This window comes from Festucalex cinctus, chromosome 21, assembly GCF_051991245.1.
Source record: "Festucalex cinctus isolate MCC-2025b chromosome 21, RoL_Fcin_1.0, whole genome shotgun sequence".
Classification (NCBI taxonomy): Eukaryota; Metazoa; Chordata; class Actinopteri; order Syngnathiformes; family Syngnathidae; genus Festucalex; species Festucalex cinctus.
In genome coordinates, this window is record NC_135431.1 from 2,018,679 (window position 1) to 2,038,878 (window position 20,200).

Here is a 20,200-nt window from a genome sequence, read left to right on the forward strand (position 1 = left end):
CGGCAACAACTTTTCCCAATTGATTATAATACAATAACAGCTGAATACAATAATACGTTTATCATGTGAAGTGTTCTGAGGAAAAAGTCATGTTGTGACTATTTTTCACATGGCAGGATCCCGCTGTCTTTGATATTAAGCTAACAAAAGAGCAGAAATACTAAAAAAATAGGAAGTAACATGGCAAAGAACTAAGAAATTTAAAAAAAATATTACTCTGCTTGATTAGTATTATTTATTGCTTTCATTTTGTACCCAGCAAATGAAAATGTTAGCATGTTAGCATAGCATGTGTTCGTTTCTTCAGCTGTTAGCATGAGCCATCTCATGCTAACAGACGCTAACAGATAAAGAAATGAATACAAACGTAAAAAAAAATGCAACGCATGCAAACAAATTATTATAACAAACACAAGCGTCTCCCCCCGGATTTTATGTGAGGAAATTATTTTCTCTTTGACTGACAAACTTGAAGCACAGACTCAAAAATGGTCACGGCATGCTAGCGCTATAGTCGATGGACAGGTGCCATTGTTTACGGTTCATCTTAATGAACACATTCTAACAAGCATTCCCATATACATTCTAATATCCGGTTACGTTTACAGTACTTCAGCGTTTAGGTTCATTTTTCACGCAATGTTTAAATTGCGCGACAGTTTTATGACCGTTTACGACCGCAGGGCACGTTCCAAGCTCCCATTTGAGAGGCCCGACTTTTATGTTACTCGCTTAAATCAATTGCGCGATGTCATAAATTCTCTCGTCCATTTATTGATTTACCGCAACCGGGGCAATTTATGTAATTTTCCAATAAAAGAAGAATATGAATCTGACATAACAAATACTTCTTCGTCCTTCTTGCAGACGCGGATGTGTTTGTAAAGGCTAGCAACGGGTGTTTTTGAGTGTTCATTTGGCTGATGTTTTCTTTTCTCAAGCCGAACGTTGCAGGTGTGCTCACGTTAGTTTGTCCTTTTCCCCCCACTTGTGGCCATGTTGTACAACCAAACTCGTCTTCATCTTGGTGTTGTAAAGTGCACCGCAACATGTGCCTTGCGTAGACCACAAAACATGAGCTCATTTTCCCCTTTAGGGGGAATAAAAAGAGGAATGGCGAGGAAACACGAGAGCGCAATGTTCAGTCTTCTCCGTCCAGATCGAGTCCGTTGTTACATTCCTGCTCCTCGGCCTCAAAGGGAGAGTCCTGCCCGGGTCAAAGGTCACATTTGACGGGAGGGGGGGCAAGTTGTGCTGTGTGAAGAAGGAGGAACTGTTGGAGGTCAATGCCATTCCCTGGCATTCAGCAGACAAATGTATTCATTAAAATGCCACAATGTGCTTTTTTGTGTTGATAACTTCAGATCGTCAGTGATTGATGACTGAATGGCAGCGTTGTCCTCCAGTGCAGCTCGAAAAAAGAACAAACCATTCCCACTACTAAAGACGTGTACGCATCCAACTATGATTGCTGCCAGGTCATAAATACACACAAAAACTACTCTAGACTGAAGAATAACATCATTAAAAAAACAAAAAAAACAAGCATAGCTGCATTGTTGATCTTTTTCATAGTTAATGAAATAATAAACGACTGTTGGCCAGGCAAATGGATCATTTTCCAAACGGAATTTTGATGGAAGATGTGTTTGTTTTGATTTGATTTGATTTTAACATCCATCACGTAGAAATCAAAACAGTATCCGACAAATCACTGACCTCTGGTGGAGAAACGTTGTATGGCAACTACGGCGAGTCAGAACAGGATTAATTTCTGCCCGTAAAGTAATGCCACAACACATTATAGTAGTTATTAAATATCATAAAGGCTGTTTAGGTATTGGTCTTAATCGAAATAAAATGTCGGGTAAGTCGTTATTGTTTTAATGTATAAGCGACTTCCGTACATTTGTCTGTCCGAGGCTTCCGTCAACTTCCGTTGTTACGTCGACATTTTGAAAGTTCGGCGCGATCATTTTCACCTCTCAGTTGATTTCTCTTCGCTGTGATTAAGTCAGGTCAACAAAAAAAACAAAAACTTATTTGAACAATATACGCTCATGCGCTACTTCTCGGTGGCAGTCGCTGTGCTAACTGTAGCTTGGAGTCGTCGCCATTTTGTAGTCGTGCAGTAGTTTTAGCTTCGTTGCTAATAGCTAGCATCAGCTGCCATGACGTCTTGTATGTTTTACGTCACGCACATGTTAAATTTTGTGCTCATTTGTGAGTTATCATAATATACATGCAAGCCTGAGAGCACAATATAATAAAAAAAAAAACCATAACATTAAGTCACTCAGTCATCATTGGCTAATGCAAATAAATGAGCGCCCATAAATCAAAGTAAATTATCTCTGTGCTTGTATTTGACAGCATGGCAGAATTCACCACCCCGCAGATGTCCAGAGTAAGGAGAGCTGGAAGTTTAGGAGGAAGCCCCATCAACATCCCGGCCTCGCCGTTCATGAAGAAGCTCGGCTGTGGGACGGGTGTCAGCGTCTACCTGATGGAGAGGTGACAAGTTCAACTTCTCGACGTGCAATCGGCTCACTACTTAACTCGTCAATTTGATTCCAGAGTGGGCAAGATGAACGCGTCGCCCTGGGCCATCAAGAAGCTCAACAGCAAATGTGCCAGCCAACAGGCCGAGGTCTACCGGAAGCGTCTGAAGGAGGAGGCAAAGGTCCTGAAGGGAATCGACCATCCGAACATTGTCGGTGAGAGACAAACGTCAACGAATACGACTGAAGCTTCCCGTCAAGGTTTGTATTGTACCTACATATTGATTAGCGAACGTCGGTCGGGTGTGAACCTGCTGCAGGTTTCCGGGCGTTGGCCACAGCCAAAGACGGCTCCGAGTGTTTGGCCATGGAATTCGGAGGAGAGCGGTCGCTGAACGACCTCATCGAGAAGCGCAGGGAAGACGGTCTTCAGGCCTTCCCCGCCGCCGTTGTTGAAAAAGTGGCGCTTCACGTGGCCCGCGGACTGCAGGTAAAAAAAAAAACGAATTTCGAGCCTTGCGCTCTTCCACAAGAAGTTCTGAGATACGCCTCTCGACATGTGCAGTATCTTCACGAGAACAAACTGCTGCACGGCGACATGAAGTCTTGCAACGTGGTCGTCAAGGGCAACTTCGACGCCGTCAAGATCTGCGACGTGGGCGTGTCCCTCCCGCTGGACGAGAACATGGCAGGTAGCGGCGCAACGCCGGCCGACGCGAGCTTTCGCACGCGTGAAGCACAAAAGAGACTTTTGTGTCAGTGTCGGAGCCGGAGGCGGAGTACATCGGCACGGAGCCCTGGAACCCCAAGGAGGCCTTGGAGGGCGGCGACATCACAGACAAGGCCGACATCTTCGCCTACGGCCTGACCCTGTGGGAGATGATGACGCTGGCCGTGCCTCACATGGACATGCCGGTGCACGACGACGACGACGACGATGATGAGGATGAGGAGCGGGATGAAGGTGAGAGAGCTTTGGAAGACAATGTGGGTAGATGAAAGATGCTGATGTGGTGGGGGTGAAGCAGTATGTGGCTCAGTGCCATCAATTGTATGTTTGCAAATGCTATTCATTTACTGGAATGTTGTTTAGGGCTGCTCAGTTATGGGAAAAAAATAATAATCACATTTATATTGGCAATTATCGCAATCACGATTGTACAAATTATTTATTTTGGTACAAAACAAGAAAATGTTTCCACATTTAAAAATAAGACCGATTTATATAAATAAATAAATAAATAAATAAATAAATAATTAAACACTGTAATTATCTAATTTCCTTTAGAACCAAATAGAAAAATAATAATATAGAATAATAATAATATTTATTTATGTTGGAGCAACTGTGCAGTAGGACGATGTTTTTTTTTTTATTTATTTTGGTACAAAACAATAAAATGTTTAAACGTTAAAAAATGTTTTTTTAAAAACTATTAAAACCAATAACATTCTTTGAAACACTATAATTAGGCAAGTTCCCGTTGGATGAAACAAAATTTATTAAATTAGTTATTTTAAAATTTAAAAAAGGTGCAAATGTGTAAATTTAATCAACTCAGAAATTAGTATTAATAATCTTTTTTTTTTTTTTTTTTTTTACGATTATGCTGATTTTGTAATCGTGTAATGTAATGCTTGAAATTGTAATTGAAATTCGATTAATTGTACAGCCCTAGTTGTGATCATTTTTCAGTATTATCAAATTAAATTGTGTGTGTGTGATTTGTTCATTATGTGTGCTGATAATCAATAAAAAAAAATAAAACTCGTTCATTTTATTAATTCTCTTTTATATATACTTAAATTAAAATTTGTATTTGAAGCGTTCAGCATTTTTTTTAAAGTTTTGATTATATATTTCATTCTATAACAAATATAAGCATTACAAAAAACAATACAGTGGGTATTAAAAGTCTACACACCCCTGTTCAAAAGCCACTTTTTGCATCTTGTAAATAAGTTGAAACATATTTTTATAGTGGTTACGCTTTGTGACTTGGAACCGAAAATAACCTTGGACACTGAGCCACATGCTGCTTCACCACACCATAATAATAATCCCCCCCCCAAAAAAATCTCCCCCTTTCAGACGAGTCAATCGAGGAGAGCTTCGACGAGGAGGCCTACTTGGCCCGGGTGGGCACGCGCCCGCCGCTGGACGCTGACGCACTCGGCGAGTCCTACAGGAGGATGCTGGAGCTCTTCTACGTGTGCACCGAGGAGGACCCCAAGAAGAGACCCTCGGCCGCGCAGATCGTGCAGGCGCTGGAGGCCAAACGCTCAGCTTGAACCAAAACAAAGAGCGAGCGGCCTGCGAGGTTTGAGAAGTCCTGACCACATCGCTTGTCAAATGTTTTTCTGCTGCCTTTGTTGTTGTTCTTGTACAGTACACAGTAAACACATTTTCATCTCTCTATCACGTCATTAGATGCACTACGTTAGCAAATCTACACTTAGGATTATACGATGCATCTGAATGTCAATCTCAAACTGTCCTCCTTTGTGATTCAACACACGTCTAATGTTCAAAGTAGAGGTGCACCGATCACAATTTTGCAGCAGATCACCCATCTCTTAAAAAGTCTGACCTGCTGATCCCAATTTTTTTTTTTTTATAAGCAACCACCTTCAGCGTTCCAATTGGTTTTATTGAAAAAACATTGAACAATATCTGAGAAATAAAACTGTTTTAACTGCACATTAAGTATTTCTCTACAAATAAAAATAAAAGCCGATTAATCATCTCAGAATGAAGAGGATACTTTTTCAGACAGACTGCTGAAAATGGCTGAATGAGTCAAGTTTCTCTTTAAAGGAAATCGGGGCTGATAAATCAGCCGATTGATCGGTGCACCCTAGTTCCAAGAATCTGAACCTGTTACTGTCTAGGCTGCACGAAGTTGCATTATATTCTTAAGACAGTTTTGTATGCACGTCATGTCACTTTGTCCAAAGGTAAACAAATCCACGGGATTAAAACAACTGTTTATTTAAACTTTTTACAACCATAGAATCCTCCCCAAAACATTTCCTTTCAAAAGGAAGGCGGGAAAACTCGGTCAACAAAAACTAAATTTCAGTCCAAAACATTAACAGGAACTCATTTCCATATAAACATCTGCAAAACAACAAACTTCAGCAAATATACAACACTGAACCCTGAGTTGAAAATCTGAACGTCCATACACATCAAACACTTTCGATTTAACACGATCCCTCGGCCTCGTCACGCCACGAAGTTGTAGACGAGGAAGGCGGGCGTGCCGCAGTACGCCGTCGCAAACTGTTTGCCGTCCGGCGTGGGGTCGGAGAAGGCGATTTCCTCCTTTGTCAGGTGGCTGCCGTACAAGAAGGTGCTCCTTGAAAGGGGAGGAGAGAACGGCCGTCAGCGGGGTCCAAACGGCGACCACCAACCCCCAAAACGGCCGCCGCCTACCTGACGGCGTCCAGCATGCGGCGGGCGACGCCCTGGCGCCGGGCCAGGCTGAAGACCCAGACGCGACTGACGCCGCACAGCGCCTTCTCCGGCACGGCGGAGCAGCACCACGCCCGGTGCCGCTCCATGAAGTCGTCCTTGCTCATGTCCTTGGACCGATCCGGCTGCTCCAGCACGCGGAAGGCCTGCGGGGGAGGCGACAAAGTCGTCAAACTCATCCCAGCATTCCTCCAGCTGAGGTACTTTTAACATTTGATTGGACAGATTTAAGGTTTGAAGTTGTTAATTTCGTCAACGAAAATGAAACAAAAATAATTTCATCAACTTGCTTTTTTTTTTTTCCACCTTCATTAATAAACTAGGACTAAATCAATACACATTTTTGTCGACTAATAAAGGCGAGATTACAAATATACTTCACTTAATGAAACTGGGCAAAAAAAAAAAAAAAAAGTCTTACAATTGATCAAAGTGGCCTTAAAAAGGTTTATAAGTATTAAATAAATCTGATAGGACTTACTTTTTAAGAAAAATGTTAATTTAAATGGAAGTAAAAAAACAAAAAAAGAAAAAGCTAGCCGCCATGTGCAAGGTGTCCGCGATTACCTGTTGTATGGATTCTGCCACCAGGCAGCCCACCACCATCCGATCGGTGTTGACAAACAAGTACGTCTTGGCCTGGGACGGTCTGCTCAGCGCCACCTGCTGGAAGCCCAACTCGTTGTCTGCGATGCGACGCACCTCATCCGCCTAAAAAACAAAAACAAAAATATTTTTGGAGATGTCGCATAATAAAAGTATGTTGTGTTTACAACATTGAGGTTAGCAAAAGTAAAAGTATAGTCTTAAAAAAAATAATAATAATCTTGAAATGAATGTGTAGCAGTCAATCAAACTGTTTACCTTTTTGATGACGTACTTGGGATCATCCGGCATGACCATAATGATTTTCCCGTCCCAGAACTCGCCCACCACCCGCTCCTTCTTCCAACCCTAGGGGAAGGAAAAAAAAAAAAAAAAAAGTTTAGCCAAGTCCTCCCGCGTCCGACTGAACGTCCGCCTCCCCCGACATGATTACCACAAACTTGATGGAGTCCAGGAGGCACTGGTGGAACTGCTCGTGCTGGAAGTTGTCCTCCGGGTTGTCGGCGCTGTACACCATCCCGCACGAGCCGCAGGTCACCGCGCCAAACTGCTTCTGGCCTGCGTCCTGGTCACGAAAGCACAGAAACATGTATATTTAAATTAAAAAAAAAAAAAAAAAACGTATGGCAAAGTTATTTTAGTTAACTAAAAAACTAAAATTCAAAAAATAATTTTAATGAAATTTAAAAAAATAAAATAAAGAAAAAGACCGTGCAGCAAGGTTATCTTAGTTAACTAAAACTAACAAAAAAAATAAAAAATTGTTAACAAAATAAAATACCGTGCTGCAAGGTTATTTTAGTTAACTAAATTAATGAAAAAAATAAAATGAAAAAAAAATTAACGAAATTAAATGTAAAAAAATTATAAAACGACCATGCAAGCAAGGTTTTTTCAGTTACATAAAATTTAAATGTAAAAAACAAAATCAAATCAACGATAATAACCCTGCTGCGATGATGTAATTGCGAAAATGCAGCCGACGTACGATGATGAGCTGCTCGCCGCTGTGCTTCTCCTTTTTCCCGCTCCTGCGGGCGGGCCGCTCTTTGGTGGACGACGCCGGCTGAGCCGGACCAGCGGGGGCGCTCTTGGAAATTCTTGGAGGCACAATGTTGGATTAGCAATCCGTCCATTTTTTTTTTTTTTTTTTTTAAACCCTGGACCCCAAACATTCCATTTCAAACTCGCTCATGTCAAGATTCAAACCCGGAATCCATAGCTGTGAGGCAGATGTGCTAACCACATCGTTGGATTCTCATGATTGTGATTATGGTTCCAAAGAAAAATTGATATCTCACCGGTTGGAAGGAGATCCGAAGATGGGATACACAGCCGCAGATTCTGGACAAGGAAAAAAACATATTTTAGGTTCAAATGAAGAAAAATACACAGGCTAAAAAAATAAAATAAAAAATTTATTATATTAAAATATATCCCAATATTTTTGTCTTGTCCATGTCGGGCTGTGCAATTAATCAAAATTCAATTACAATTTCAATTATCACACTTCACAATAAAATCACCATAATCGTTCAAACAAAAACAAAAAAACACTCATTTTTGGGTTGTTTAAATGTATACATGTGCACCTTTTTTTAGATTTTAAAATAATTTAATAGATTTAATTTCTTCCAAAGGGAACTTGCATAATTAGTGTTTCATATAATTTAATTTATCCTAATGTTTTTTCATTATTAATTTTTTTTTAACATTTAAACGTTTTGTACCAAAATAATAAAATGATCGTCCTACTGCACAGTGCACAAGCTGCACTCCAACTTCAAGTTTTTGCCAACATAAATAAATAACTAAATATCTAATATCATAAATAATCATATTATTATAAATTCTGTTTGGTCCAAAAAGAACTTAAATACTTAAGTGTTTTTTTTTTTAATTGGTCTTAATATATTTTTTTTTATTTTCTACCAATAAAAAATCATTTGCATAATCGTGATTTCACTTATTGCCAAAATAATGATGCTTATTATTGTTTCCATAATCGAGCAGCCCAAGAATATGCGGCGCACTTTTACCTTTGGGCGGCGTGGAGGCAGGACTGCCGGAACTTTCATCTCCGAGGTCGCAAACAGACTTGGAGCCGTCATCCTGGTCAAAACGAGTGGTTATATTTTGAAAAAGGAATTCAAACCGGACATATTTAAACGCTATGCTAATTGCTAAGCTACCCGAGGAGTGAAGAAGGAGGCGACTCCGGACGTCCGAATCGGAGTCCTCGTCAGCACGATTCGGAGCTCCTTTGTGATTTGGTCATTCTCGGCACGGGCTTTCGGGGAACTGAGGCGGAAAAGCATACAAATGAGAAAAGTTACTCATATTTTTGGGGGGTTACTATATTTAGAACATTCCAAGGCAGGTTTAGACACTGCAAGTGTTCCTAATCAAGTGTCCACTGGGTGTGTTTTTTTTTTTTTGGCATCAAAAGCACCTGAGCTGCTTCTGTGGCATCTCACTGTCACTGTCGAAAAATTCCGTCGGGTCAAACTTTGTACTGGGTGCATCCGCTTTCTTCTCCACGGGCTGGATGGCGGTCTGAGAAACCGCCCAAAAAGATATTTTTAACATTTTTTGAACACTTCCTGTTTGTAATCAACCTCTCGCGTCCGCCGTTACCTCCGCGGGATTTTTCTGCGTTTGCTTTTTCTCGGGCTGGCCGGCCGCCACCTGAGTCTTGGACTTGTCTGTCTTGCCGGCAGCTTTGCCGGCAGCTTTGGCTTGTTTGGCCTTGGCGGCGGACGCCTTCTTGTACATGGAGGACGGCTTCTTGGCGGTGCTGAAGAAGGCGGCGCCCACAAAAATCTTGGTTTTGGGCTTCTTCATGTTGCTGAAGGTGATGGGGCCGGCCTTCTTGGGCTCGGGCTCCTTTTCGTTGGCGTTGCTGAAGTTTAAAAAAAAAAAAAAGTCTGAGTTATACAATTCAGAAAATGAGTTGGAGAATTACTAGACGGTATACAATATGAACATGTGAAGTGTAAGCATTTCACTGTTTTATACGTGACAGTGTTTATGACTAATTAAAAGGCAGGGTTGGTGAGTGACGTGGGTGTCGAAAGCTACAATTTTATTTCAAGGCCATATTTGGACTTTTTTTTTTTTTAAATATGGTTTATAATTATATTATAATTGTAAAGGAACGCAAAACAAATGCTATTGGGAAATGTGTTTTTTGAGTTTTAACAAGTTTCTTGAATGTATTCAGAGTATGTTTGAGGATTTTAAATTGTTTTTGTTCCAATCGTGGCCAGGTCACTCTTGGAAAAAAAGATTTTTAATCTCAATGACTTTCTTACCTGGTTAAAATAAAGGAATGAATGACAATAAAAACATCACAGCTACCCTTTTTGATCATATTTATACTTCTTATTTCCATTTTTTTTTTTAACAACATAATTGTGCTAATTTCTTTCCCATAGCAAACGAGACCAGCATGTTGTGTTCCACAAACCTGCTCCAATTGATCTTGGACAGCCTGACGGTCTTAGTAGCGGCGTCGGCGTAGTTTCTGATGCTCGAACCCGCCGACGTCGCCTTTACCCGTTTGCCTTTTGCCGCCTTGCCTTTCGCCGGCACCTTGTTTTTCTTCTCCACCTTTTTGGCCTGTCCCGGAGAAGAAAGAGGAGGAGGAGGTGGAAGCGATTCCTTCACGGCCTTCCTCTCTAGAGGAGTGAGATAGACGCTCTTTTTCGGCCCGTAGAAGGATCTTGTCATAATCGCCGGCTTGAGCGGAGAGCCTAAAAAAATTAAAAAAATGGCAGAGTTGTTAAAAACAACCCCATTCCTCAGAGTTCTTCCTTCCTCCAAACCCGTTCATGCCTGCTGCTTTACGAGGTGAGCTCCTCCTCGGCGAAGGGCAATTTTCTTTGTTCAAACTCCCATCCAGCTTCTTCCGAGGAGATCTCCTCTTGGCAGGGGATGCCTCCTCCTCGTTCCCCTCAGCCTCCTCCTCGTTCCCCTCAGCTGGGTGACTGCCAGGACAAACGAAAGGCATCAGATTCAACTCAAACAAGGCCAAACGCGTGCCCACAAAATGAAATGTTAAAATTGCTCACCTGTCCGGGTCCACGGGGGACAGCTTTCTCTTCCGAGTGCTCATGGGCATCATTTTCTCAATCCTTCGCCTGCATTCGACAATTATGTTATGTTTAGATCATTGAAAAATAGGTGACGTATTTGCCAATTCAAAGCAGCTTTTCAAAGCAGCACGACCGTTCAAGCACCGTCCAAACACTAAATAAAACTTATTAGTGATCGTTTGTTGATTTTTTACGTAATGTTAATCTCGAAAGTAGATTATTTTTAAACAAGGAATGCAAACACGTACATGAATTCAAAGGTTGCAACGATTTGGCGGGATTATTCGACGAAATAATGCAATCCACACAAAAAGTGTTTGAAACAAACTATAATTAAGTATATAAACTAAACCAAAATCCGAAATTAACAAGTATGTTTGATATTTTTACGTTAACAAACGCTTCGAAGTAAGCTGGTTGACTTCCGGCGATCTCAAACGACGAAACAAGCATGGGATTTCTTACCTAAAACGCCGCTTCGGTTGTAGATGAATTAATCGAACCTTTAAAGGATGGAAATGTGGTAAAATAAGAAATCAATTTGGGCCGCCGTCGGTTCTCTTTCCCCGCGTTTCCTCGATCTGTTTTGAAGGGCGCGCTCCAGAGCAAACCGGAAGCTGTATTTCGCGGGAAATGACACAATAAAACGGTTCCGGTAGCTTATTTGCTCCACCCCCCGAGTTTAAAATATCGTTTTGATGGTTTTTAAAATAAAGCAAAACATGTACGAACACAGTTCAAAGGCCACTATAAAAGCGTGTAACTTTTATTGTGAAGAACATATTTCTGCAACTTCACATTTTCACATTTTATTGTTGAGTCAACGTCGGTTTTGCTTCCGCCGCCTTCGCTGGATAACAACTTCCGGGTTCACGGCTTCCATGCGCGAAGTGACAGACAGCAAGTCAGTCGCGAAATAGTTCCACTTTAAACCAACGTTTTTTTTTTGTTGGCTGAGTTCAGCTATACGTTCATATTTCATTATTTAGTCTTGTTTTAACCTCCTTAAAAATGGTGTTTTACTTCACAAGTGCCGGTGAGTGCGAAGTCTTGTTAGCTATTTAGCCAGGTTAGCACCTATTTGTTGCTCACAAGTTTACTGTTGTTCTCGTCTCAGTTGTGGAGCCTCATTACACCATTTACATGGGAAAAGACAAGTATGAAAGTAAGCTAATGCACGCAATATTTATGTATTTATTGTTAAATTTTTACTTAATCAACTACGTTACACCTAGACGAAGATCTCATCAAGTATGGTTGGCCTGAAGACGTCTGGTGAGTTCCGCCACAAGCACAATAGTCTCAAATAAATTATTTTTTCCTCGATATATCTTTTTTTAAATTTACTGATTTACTTCTGTATATATTGAAATGATAATGGAGCTTTTTTTTTAGTGATAATATTGATATCATAGTTTAAACTACTTCATTTTCTGACAGGTTTCATGTGGACAAATTGTCATCGGCTCATGTTTATCTTCGCTTGCCGAAGGTAATGGATTATTTATATAATATATTTTTTTAATAGTGTTACCTACTATATTTTGCCTCATCAAACTCCTGTTCTAGGGTGTGCCGATCAACGATATTCCTCCGGAGGTGTTGGTAGACTGTGCGCAGCTGGTGAAAAACAACAGCATCCAAGGTCTCATTTAGAAATACGAAAATATTAAATGTTCATGATAAACGCGTCCAACGAGCGCGGGTGTGCGCGTCGCCCCCGCAGGCTGTAAAATGAACAACATCGGCGTGGTTTACACACCGTGGGCCAACCTGAAGAAGACGGGCGACATGGACGTGGGACAGATCGGCTTCCATCGACAAAAGGAGGTCGGCGGATCGGCATCGGAGGCTCGTCGTCACGGCAACCGCTGTTTTTTGTTTTGTTTTTTGTTTTGTGACGTTTTGTGTCGCTTCAGGTGAAGACGATGGCCGTGGAGAAGAAAGTCAACGAGATCGTGAACCGGCTGGAGAAGACCAAAGAGGAGCGCTACCCGGACCTGGCGGCCGAGAAGGAGTCGAGGGACCGCGAGGAGCGCGACGAGAAGAAAGCGCAGCTGCAGGAGCAGAAGAGACGTGAAAAGGAGGAGCAGAAGAAGAAGAAGGAGATGGAGGAGCTCAAGTCAGTCGGCGTGAACCTTTTAATGTGCATTTAACTTGAATTGACTTTTTTTTTTTCCCATGTATCGTTTGTCCCGAGCAGATGCTACACTTCGCTGATGAAGAGCGAAAACATGCAGACCAACGAGGCGAGCGCGCACACTAACTGGCTACACGCTAGCGATGTTGTACGCTTGTAAGCTAACGCTAACGTTTGCAAATGCGTCCCCTCTGCAGGAAGGCTACGATTCCGACGACTTCATGTGAGGAGGATGTCAACAATGACGTTAAAAAAAAAAATACTAATAATAATAACACAAGGGACAAACGGAACAGTGCCTGCCCCAAACTAACATGGCCGCCGCGTCCTGGAGAGAGAGAGAGAGGACGCCATTAAAGCTCCACGGGACAAGCAGAGGGACGTAAGACTTATCGCGTCATGTTCCGACCGACTGGTTGCACTTTTTTTTTGCATGTCAAGCGTTTACAATCAGTGCTGTTTGACGATATATCAAATTTATTTTCATGCAGCTGTTTAAAACCATATTTGATGCGTTTTCGCAGCTCATCAGCAAGACAACAATGGAATACATTTTATTTAAAAAAAAAAAAAAAAAAAAAAGAATCACAATACATGTTCATATAATGACATCCCATCCAATACATTTTCTATTAAATATCTTAAACATACACAGTCTGGACTTTGTTGAAGTGGAAATGTAAACAGGTGTTGAAAGGCTGAACACACACTGGACTGGATGCCAGTTGGTCATAGGCCACATACAGAGACTGACAAACATTCACTCCATCACTGAGTGGGACATGAACTCACGTTGAAGTCAGGCGGGGACTCCACTACACGGTCAGCATTTATTGCACGTGTTTACTTGAGTTCTACTTGCTTCTATTTGACAACCAAAAGCAGTAAAAATAACTGTAAAGATGCAATTGTACTTTTTGAATACTTTGCATTACTACAAATTAAAACTAAACAGTGCAAAATCATGCATTTGTACACGAATTATTACGTAACATGCATAATTGATTTTTTTTCAGACGTTTGTTATTGCAGTTACTGACAATGGCCACTGGATGGCAGTGTTGGACTCGTAATATGTACATGTGTTTACGTTACTTAGTATTTTAAAATAATCATACCGCAAGAACGAAGTGGTGGTATTAAAGCATTGTAAACTTAATTTAACTGATTGTTGAAATATTTTTTTTTTTAATAGTCACTTTACTCATTAGACGTTGACGGCTTTTTTTTTGGCCGTTCCCACGTTTTCACCAGTATTTAAAATGAAGTCACAAATCTCACCAGACTTTTATCTTGCAATTATTTCGATCGTTATTTGGCTTAGGTAACTTTACTGTGTTATCGCTAAATCGAAGTTTATTTAAAAAACAAACAAAAAAAAACGCTACTCGCCTCGGCGCATTATTGTGACGTCACATACAGATAACGCGTTCGTTCTCCCGACAACTTCCCTCCCCCTTTGCAGAAACACCGACGAACTTTATCCGGACGAGTTTAAATGTTTGTTTGTTTTTTTAAAAAATGTCTTTTTTAACTTTTCTTTTCACCTTGACCGCTCATGTGCTCGGGTTACTCTTGTTTGTGTCGTTTTTCGCTTTCCTCGGCTACTGCGCCTACGTCAAGTATGTGCACCTGAAGTACGACCACATACCTGGACCACCGAGGGAAAGGTAAGGAAGGAAAAAAAAAGGGGGGTTCATCATTTCACCTCTAATAAAAGTTTGTTTGGTATTTTTAAGCTTTCTTTTCGGACATTCGCCAATGTTTTTGAGGACAATGAAAAACGACGGTCTGGTGCACGACATGTTTCTGGAGTGGTAAAGTTAATGTTGTTGTTGTTGTTGTTGTTGTTGTTGTTGTTGACAGTACTAATCATGTTACTAACGTTGACAGGGCCGAGCGTTATGGAGCAGTGTACAAGGTCAATATTTTGCATTACGTTCTTGTCTTCGTGATCTGTCCAGAAACGGTGAAGGTATGCAGTCAAATTATGACAAATTTGCAAATACACATAATTGTGAATCAGTCGTGTTGTGTTTGACGCATTCAGGAAATGTTGATGTCCTCCAAGTATCCCAAAGATATGTTCCTCCACAAGCGGCTCTTCAGTATGTTTGGTCAAAGGTGAATTATCAAGCGAGATGTACATAGTAAAAAAAAAAAAAAAGATAAGCTCATACTGCATATACTATATATATTTTTTGTATTGTTGTTTGTGACTTGCAGGTTCTTAGGCAATGGCCTGGTAACAGCAAGGAATCACGATCAGTGGTATAAACAACGGCGGATCATGGACCCCGCCTTCAGCAGCCTGTGAGTTCTTTTCATCTGTCATCAAGCAGACAGTCAATCAATAACCAATGCTGTGTATGTGTGTGTGTGTGTGTGTGTTTTTTTTAATTATTATATAAAATAGGGTGTGTCACACGCAGTCTGTGTGATAGTAAATCACACAAACAACCACACAAGAAGAATCCAGTCAAACGAGACCCCCCCCCCCCCGTATTCCTCTTTGCACGCACAGATGTGCAAGTGCGATGTATGTTTCGCAATGTATTTGTTTATTTTTGCAAATCTGTACTAATATACATACATTATTATTAATTGTCAAAATAAAACGCATTCTGGGGGAAGCCGTGCTGCATTTCATCACCTCAAGATTGAAAGTCCGGATGTCTTTTCGGTCATAACAAGTGAAAAAAAAAATAGCAACATTTAAGTAAGACTGCTTTTGTAAACTCATTCACTGGCAGCCATTTTCACATTTCGCAATCCCGTTCGCTCCCGGCTGTTTTACTGGATTTTGACTGATTTTTGCAAGGCCCGCAGAATATTTGGTTCAATTGCTTTTAAAGCATGGAACCTATCAAAAGAAAGATTAAAGTCTCTTCTTTCATCAGGAAAAAAAAGTATGTTTCTATCTGTTTCCGTTTTGCAGCAATTAGCATTAGAAGAGCGCTAAGTTTCATCAGTTTTCAAGTAATCGAGCTTTTTTTCTACATGGCCCTTGTTGATCTACTTTGCTCTGCTGCCACCTGCTGGCCGTTTGTGTAATAACTACCATTTCTGCAACCGTTCTTTGCAGTTGAGAGGCTGCATCAAAGCCTTCTGTATGCTCTAGCATTAAAAAACAACAACAAAGAAACGTATAAATACGTCTTTGGGACACTTAGAACATAAAAAAAACGTATTTATACGTTATTGGGAGTAAATGAGTTAAGCATGTGCATCGACCCGATTTCATTTCTGCACGCGTGTTGCAGGTACCTGAGGAGTCTGACGGGCACGTTCAACGAGCGAGCCGAGAAGCTGATGACGAAGCTGGCGGACGTCGCCGACAAAAAGTCGGAGGCCCGCATGCTGGACTTGGTCAACCGGGTCACCTTGGATGTCATCATCAAGGTGGGACACATATCACCTGACAACAACAAAAATTTACTCATAATCTATATGCAACGCTGTTAAAGTGTCAGTTTGTTATTTCAGGTGGCGTTCGGCATGGATTTAGAGTTGCTGGAGAACACGTCGCCGTTCCCCAAAGCTATCGAGACGTGCCTGCAAGGGATGGTCTACAACATACGCAACGTCTTCTTTCAGGTACAACAACGTTTAGCGTCCTCAAGCTTCGGCAACGTGATCGTTGGTAGGCAGATAGAAACGACGTTAAATACATTACATTTCTTAAAAAATCAATAAAACTGTGAAATGCACACAAACGAAGTCATTCGAGTAATTAGTTCATTCATGTTATAATTCCCCACAAAATATAATAATGTAGGAAATAATTTCAAAGTAAATGAAATAGCAATAAATATTTTTTATTAACTAAATAAACACTATTTGAATCAATACAATACATACATATATTCATTTAAATAATTCACCACAAAATAGTAATATATAAATAATGAATGTAGGAGATGATTTAAAAGTAAATTAAATAGCAATAAATATATTTAATTAACTAAATAAACACTATTTTAATAAATACAAGACATAAAATATTGATTAATAAATAAAAATATTCATTTAATAATAAAGTAAAGAGCAAATTAATTGATTCCATTAGTTTATAAATAAATACTATCAATAAATACAATTTTAAAAAGTAAATAGCATTTTTTATTATCAAATATAAAAGAAAATAATATATTAACACATTATAAAAATGCAGTCAAATGAATTTAAACAGTTACAAAATTTCATGAATTAATACGTAAAAAACAAAATAAATGCCATAATTATTTAAAAAAAAAAAACAGTTCCAAATAAATCAAACTGAACATTGCAGCCTACTGCAGTTCCAAAAACGAGTAAAGAAGAAGTTCACCATTCAAATAAATAGTAAAAAAAATATTTTACATTTTAAATGCCGAAAAACTGGAAAGCGCTCAAATTTGACGTTTGTTGAATTTCTGCTTTTGGTTTCCAATTTCTCCCTCCGTCTTCCTGTTGCACAATTGTAGGATAATAGCACTGAAGTTATCTTTGAACACAACAAACAATCATTGATATGGAGACTCCAAAATCATCTCGATAAACGTCTGACAAAATAATAATCCCGCGACTTCGCTTCCAGTTCTTTCCCAAAAACTGGGCCTTCGTGGCGGAAGTGCGCGCCGCCTGCAAGCTGCTGCGCTCCACCGGCGCCGACTGGATCCACAACAGGAAGATGGCCGTCCACGGCGGCGGCGACGTGCCCAAAGACATCCTCACGCAGATCATCAAGTCGGCCCAGAAAGGTCCGATTATTCCCAAATTCCATCCGCTCAAAAAAAAAAAAAAAATCGATTCCAAAATGTGTTTATTGATATTTGACTTTTGTTTTTGAATTGTCAGAGGAAAGCATGACCCAAGAAGACGAAGAGTTCATGCTGGACAATTTTGTGACCTTCTTCATCGCCGGTGAGACTTGAAATGTGATTTGAAGTCATGTTGCCATGGCGACGCTTTGGAGTGGGCATTCCGGGACATCAGAGGGGAAGGAAGAATCTCATTTTATGTGCACTAACAAGTTAATATGGTTCCGGATTAACCTGACTTTTGCCCAAACTTGTGAAAATATTGTTGAATTTTTTTCATCATTATTTATTGTTTAAAATGTGTTATCAATTATTTGATGGTTTTTTTAAATGATTTATAATCATTGTATTTTTTCCAATTAGTTGTATGAACTCATTGAAATAGATATTATTACTATCATCATTATTATTATTATTATTATTTAAAAACTATTATACAACAATATAATTTAATGTTTCCATATTTAGTCAACATTCTGCTTTTCCAGGACAGGAAACGACGGCTAACCAGTTAGCATTTTGCATCATGGAGCTAGCCAGACATCCTGACATCCTGCAAAAGTGAGACAAGAAAAGATCAACAACATCAACAACAACAAAATGTATTAATAATTTTTATTTTTATTTTTTTTGTAGAGCCCAGAAAGAGGTGGACGACATCATCGGGATGAAACAAGAAATCAGCTACGACGATCTTGGGAAACTTGTTTACCTCTCACAGGTAAAAAAATAAAATATATATCTAGAACAACAGACTATTTTTTTCCAACTTCAAACGTGTTGTTGTTCACTCGAAGGTTCTGAAAGAGACTTTGAGGTTGTACCCGACAGCTCCGGGAACGTCCCGCGAGCTCGTCAACGACCTCGTCGTCGACGGCGTCCGCATTCCAGCCGGGGCCGTCTGTATCGTAAGTTTACAGGGAAAAAAACAAAAAAACTAAGAAAGGAAAATAAGGATCGGTTCATTTATTTTTATTTTTTTTGTGGGTTCAATTCAGTTCAGCTCGTACATATCCAGCAGAATGGAAAAGTTCTTCAAGGATCCGCTGGAATTTGACCCGGATCGATTTCATCCCGACGCTCCCAAGTGAGATATTTTATTTTATTTTTTTAATTCTTGTCACATTATTTCTAACTTTCCCTCGTTACCAAAACAACTTCATTGTCATGAATTCATTTTATTTTTAAAAATAGGACAATATGATTGATGTACTTTCCATAACGTACAGGATATGTTTTTTTTTTTTTTCATCCTTACTACTGTTTTTTTTTTTCTCTCTGAAAACTATCAACATTCTTGTAAGTTAAAAAAAAAACAACTCTGTTATTAAAACTGTTGAATTAAGAAAATTATGACAATTTCATAAAATGACAACATTTATTTCTTTTTTATGACCAAACAAAGAAAGTTGATTACGGTATTGTGATTAAATGACGCCATTTTTTTTTTTCTACAATTATTTTTTGCTTAAAAAGTTATTTCATTGGGGGAAAAACGCTCATGTTTGACTGTTATTATATTATTATTGTTATTATTTTGAAAATCAATGAAAAGGTACATTCACAACAAGGATTTATTGTCAGTCATACGATTTTATTGTATTGAAATCAACAGATTAAAAAGATGATTAAAATAAATCATACAGGAAAAAAAACAAATTTAGTATATTTTTTTTAATAAAAAAAAAGCGAGTGATAATGAATTTATTCTCGTAACATCACTGTTTTTTTTGACAAAATATACATATTATTTTCCATGTAAGTATTCTTTCTTTCTCTCTTTAAATTAGAACATTTGTTTAGATTTGTACTTTTCAAATAATAATGACACTTTTTAATTTTTTTTTATTTTTTATTTTTTTGCAAGGCCTTATTACTGCTACTTCCCCTTTTCGCTCGGCCCGCGCTCCTGCCTGGGACAGAACTTTGCTCAGGTGATTTAAAAAAATAATCATAATCAAATCAAGATCGCCGTCATCAGCCCAAGTAGCTTTTGTGTCATGTTGTGTCCAGATGGAAGCCAAAGTGGTGATGGCCAAGCTGCTGCAGAGGTTCGAGTTCGTCCTGACGCCGGGCCAGAGCTTGGAAATCCGCGACCTGGGCACGCTGCGGCCCAAGGGCGGCGTGGTGTGCGCCGTCACGCACAGGAAGCACCGCGGACAGTGAGCGCGCGAAAATGGGCGGATCAATCACAAACTCATTCGACTTTATTCATCAATATTGTTTAAAATAATCACTCTACTGATATTATTGCACTACTGATGACATACTTGATTTTTAGAGCATTAAAACTTTTGTTTTGCCTGTAATTCAATCACTAGCAATAAATGCACTTTCATGTCATAAATGTGTTTTTATTTGAATTGTTTTCATTATTTTAGCAATAGCAATGCTGATATTTAGTGATGCATTGAATGCGAAAATGCAAAAGGTGACTACAGTGCACAATTACATTTAGAAAAGGATTATATACAATAATATTCTGTGGATTCATTTTGTGTACAGTAATACAGTTTTTTGTGTGGGTTATTGGAATTCATACGTCGAATGCTTCCGTTCATGTAGTTACTGAAAGT

At 39.5% G+C, this 20,200-nt stretch overlaps 4 protein-coding genes across 6 annotated transcripts; 3 read left to right on the forward strand and 1 right to left on the reverse strand.

Annotated features, from left to right (window-relative positions):
* The first annotated feature begins 1,927 nt into the window (after positions 1 to 1,927).
* On the forward strand, positions 1,928 to 4,920 carry pbk (PDZ binding kinase). The gene is made up of 7 exons (XM_077510555.1): positions 1,928 to 2,018; positions 2,374 to 2,514; positions 2,578 to 2,717; positions 2,822 to 2,991; positions 3,067 to 3,193; positions 3,262 to 3,465; positions 4,594 to 4,920. The coding sequence occupies exons 2-7, from the start codon at positions 2,375 to 2,377 to the stop codon at positions 4,791 to 4,793; spliced, it is 981 nt and encodes a 326-aa protein (XP_077366681.1). The 5' UTR covers positions 1,928 to 2,018; position 2,374; the 3' UTR covers positions 4,794 to 4,920.
* A 557-nt stretch (positions 4,921 to 5,477) lies between these two features.
* On the reverse strand, positions 5,478 to 11,321 carry esco2 (establishment of sister chromatid cohesion N-acetyltransferase 2). Its single transcript, XM_077510552.1, has 15 exons — positions 11,148 to 11,321; positions 10,659 to 10,727; positions 10,423 to 10,574; positions 10,055 to 10,340; positions 9,223 to 9,487; positions 9,038 to 9,141; positions 8,778 to 8,886; positions 8,625 to 8,697; positions 7,887 to 7,929; positions 7,574 to 7,685; positions 7,019 to 7,150; positions 6,844 to 6,933; positions 6,547 to 6,690; positions 5,941 to 6,125; positions 5,478 to 5,863 (listed from the first exon to the last, which is right to left on the reverse strand). The coding sequence occupies exons 2-15, from the start codon at positions 10,709 to 10,711 to the stop codon at positions 5,731 to 5,733; spliced, it is 1,881 nt and encodes a 626-aa protein (XP_077366678.1). The 5' UTR covers positions 10,712 to 10,727; positions 11,148 to 11,321; the 3' UTR covers positions 5,478 to 5,730.
* Positions 11,322 to 11,508: 187 nt separating this feature from the next.
* ccdc25 (coiled-coil domain containing 25) lies at positions 11,509 to 13,706 on the forward strand. Of its 2 annotated transcripts, none has more exons than XM_077510556.1 (9): positions 11,509 to 11,718; positions 11,800 to 11,847; positions 11,918 to 11,957; positions 12,123 to 12,174; positions 12,252 to 12,327; positions 12,409 to 12,533; positions 12,602 to 12,804; positions 12,886 to 12,931; positions 13,020 to 13,706. In XM_077510556.1, the coding sequence occupies exons 1-9, from the start codon at positions 11,694 to 11,696 to the stop codon at positions 13,047 to 13,049; spliced, it is 645 nt and encodes a 214-aa protein (XP_077366682.1). In that variant the 5' UTR covers positions 11,509 to 11,693; the 3' UTR covers positions 13,050 to 13,706. The 2 variants fall into 2 exon arrangements, with proteins under 2 accessions (XP_077366682.1, XP_077366683.1); XM_077510557.1 differs by having other exon boundaries at positions 11,510 to 11,718; positions 12,409 to 12,512; positions 13,020 to 13,656.
* Positions 13,552 to 19,982, forward strand: LOC144010292 (cholesterol 24-hydroxylase-like). 2 transcript variants are annotated; one of them, XM_077510554.1, is made up of 16 exons: positions 13,552 to 13,644; positions 14,446 to 14,492; positions 14,562 to 14,639; positions 14,716 to 14,797; positions 14,873 to 14,946; positions 15,049 to 15,135; positions 16,086 to 16,224; positions 16,309 to 16,419; positions 17,402 to 17,564; positions 17,662 to 17,727; positions 18,113 to 18,185; positions 18,261 to 18,345; positions 18,422 to 18,532; positions 18,623 to 18,711; positions 19,492 to 19,558; positions 19,638 to 19,982. In XM_077510554.1, exons 3-16 carry the CDS (start codon positions 14,584 to 14,586, stop codon positions 19,788 to 19,790), a joined length of 1,356 nt encoding a protein of 451 aa, XP_077366680.1. In that variant the 5' UTR covers positions 13,552 to 13,644; positions 14,446 to 14,492; positions 14,562 to 14,583; the 3' UTR covers positions 19,791 to 19,982. The 2 variants fall into 2 exon arrangements, with proteins under 2 accessions (XP_077366680.1, XP_077366679.1); XM_077510553.1 differs by lacking the exon at positions 13,552 to 13,644 and having other exon boundaries at positions 14,057 to 14,492.
* The last annotated feature ends 218 nt before the right edge of the window (positions 19,983 to 20,200 follow it).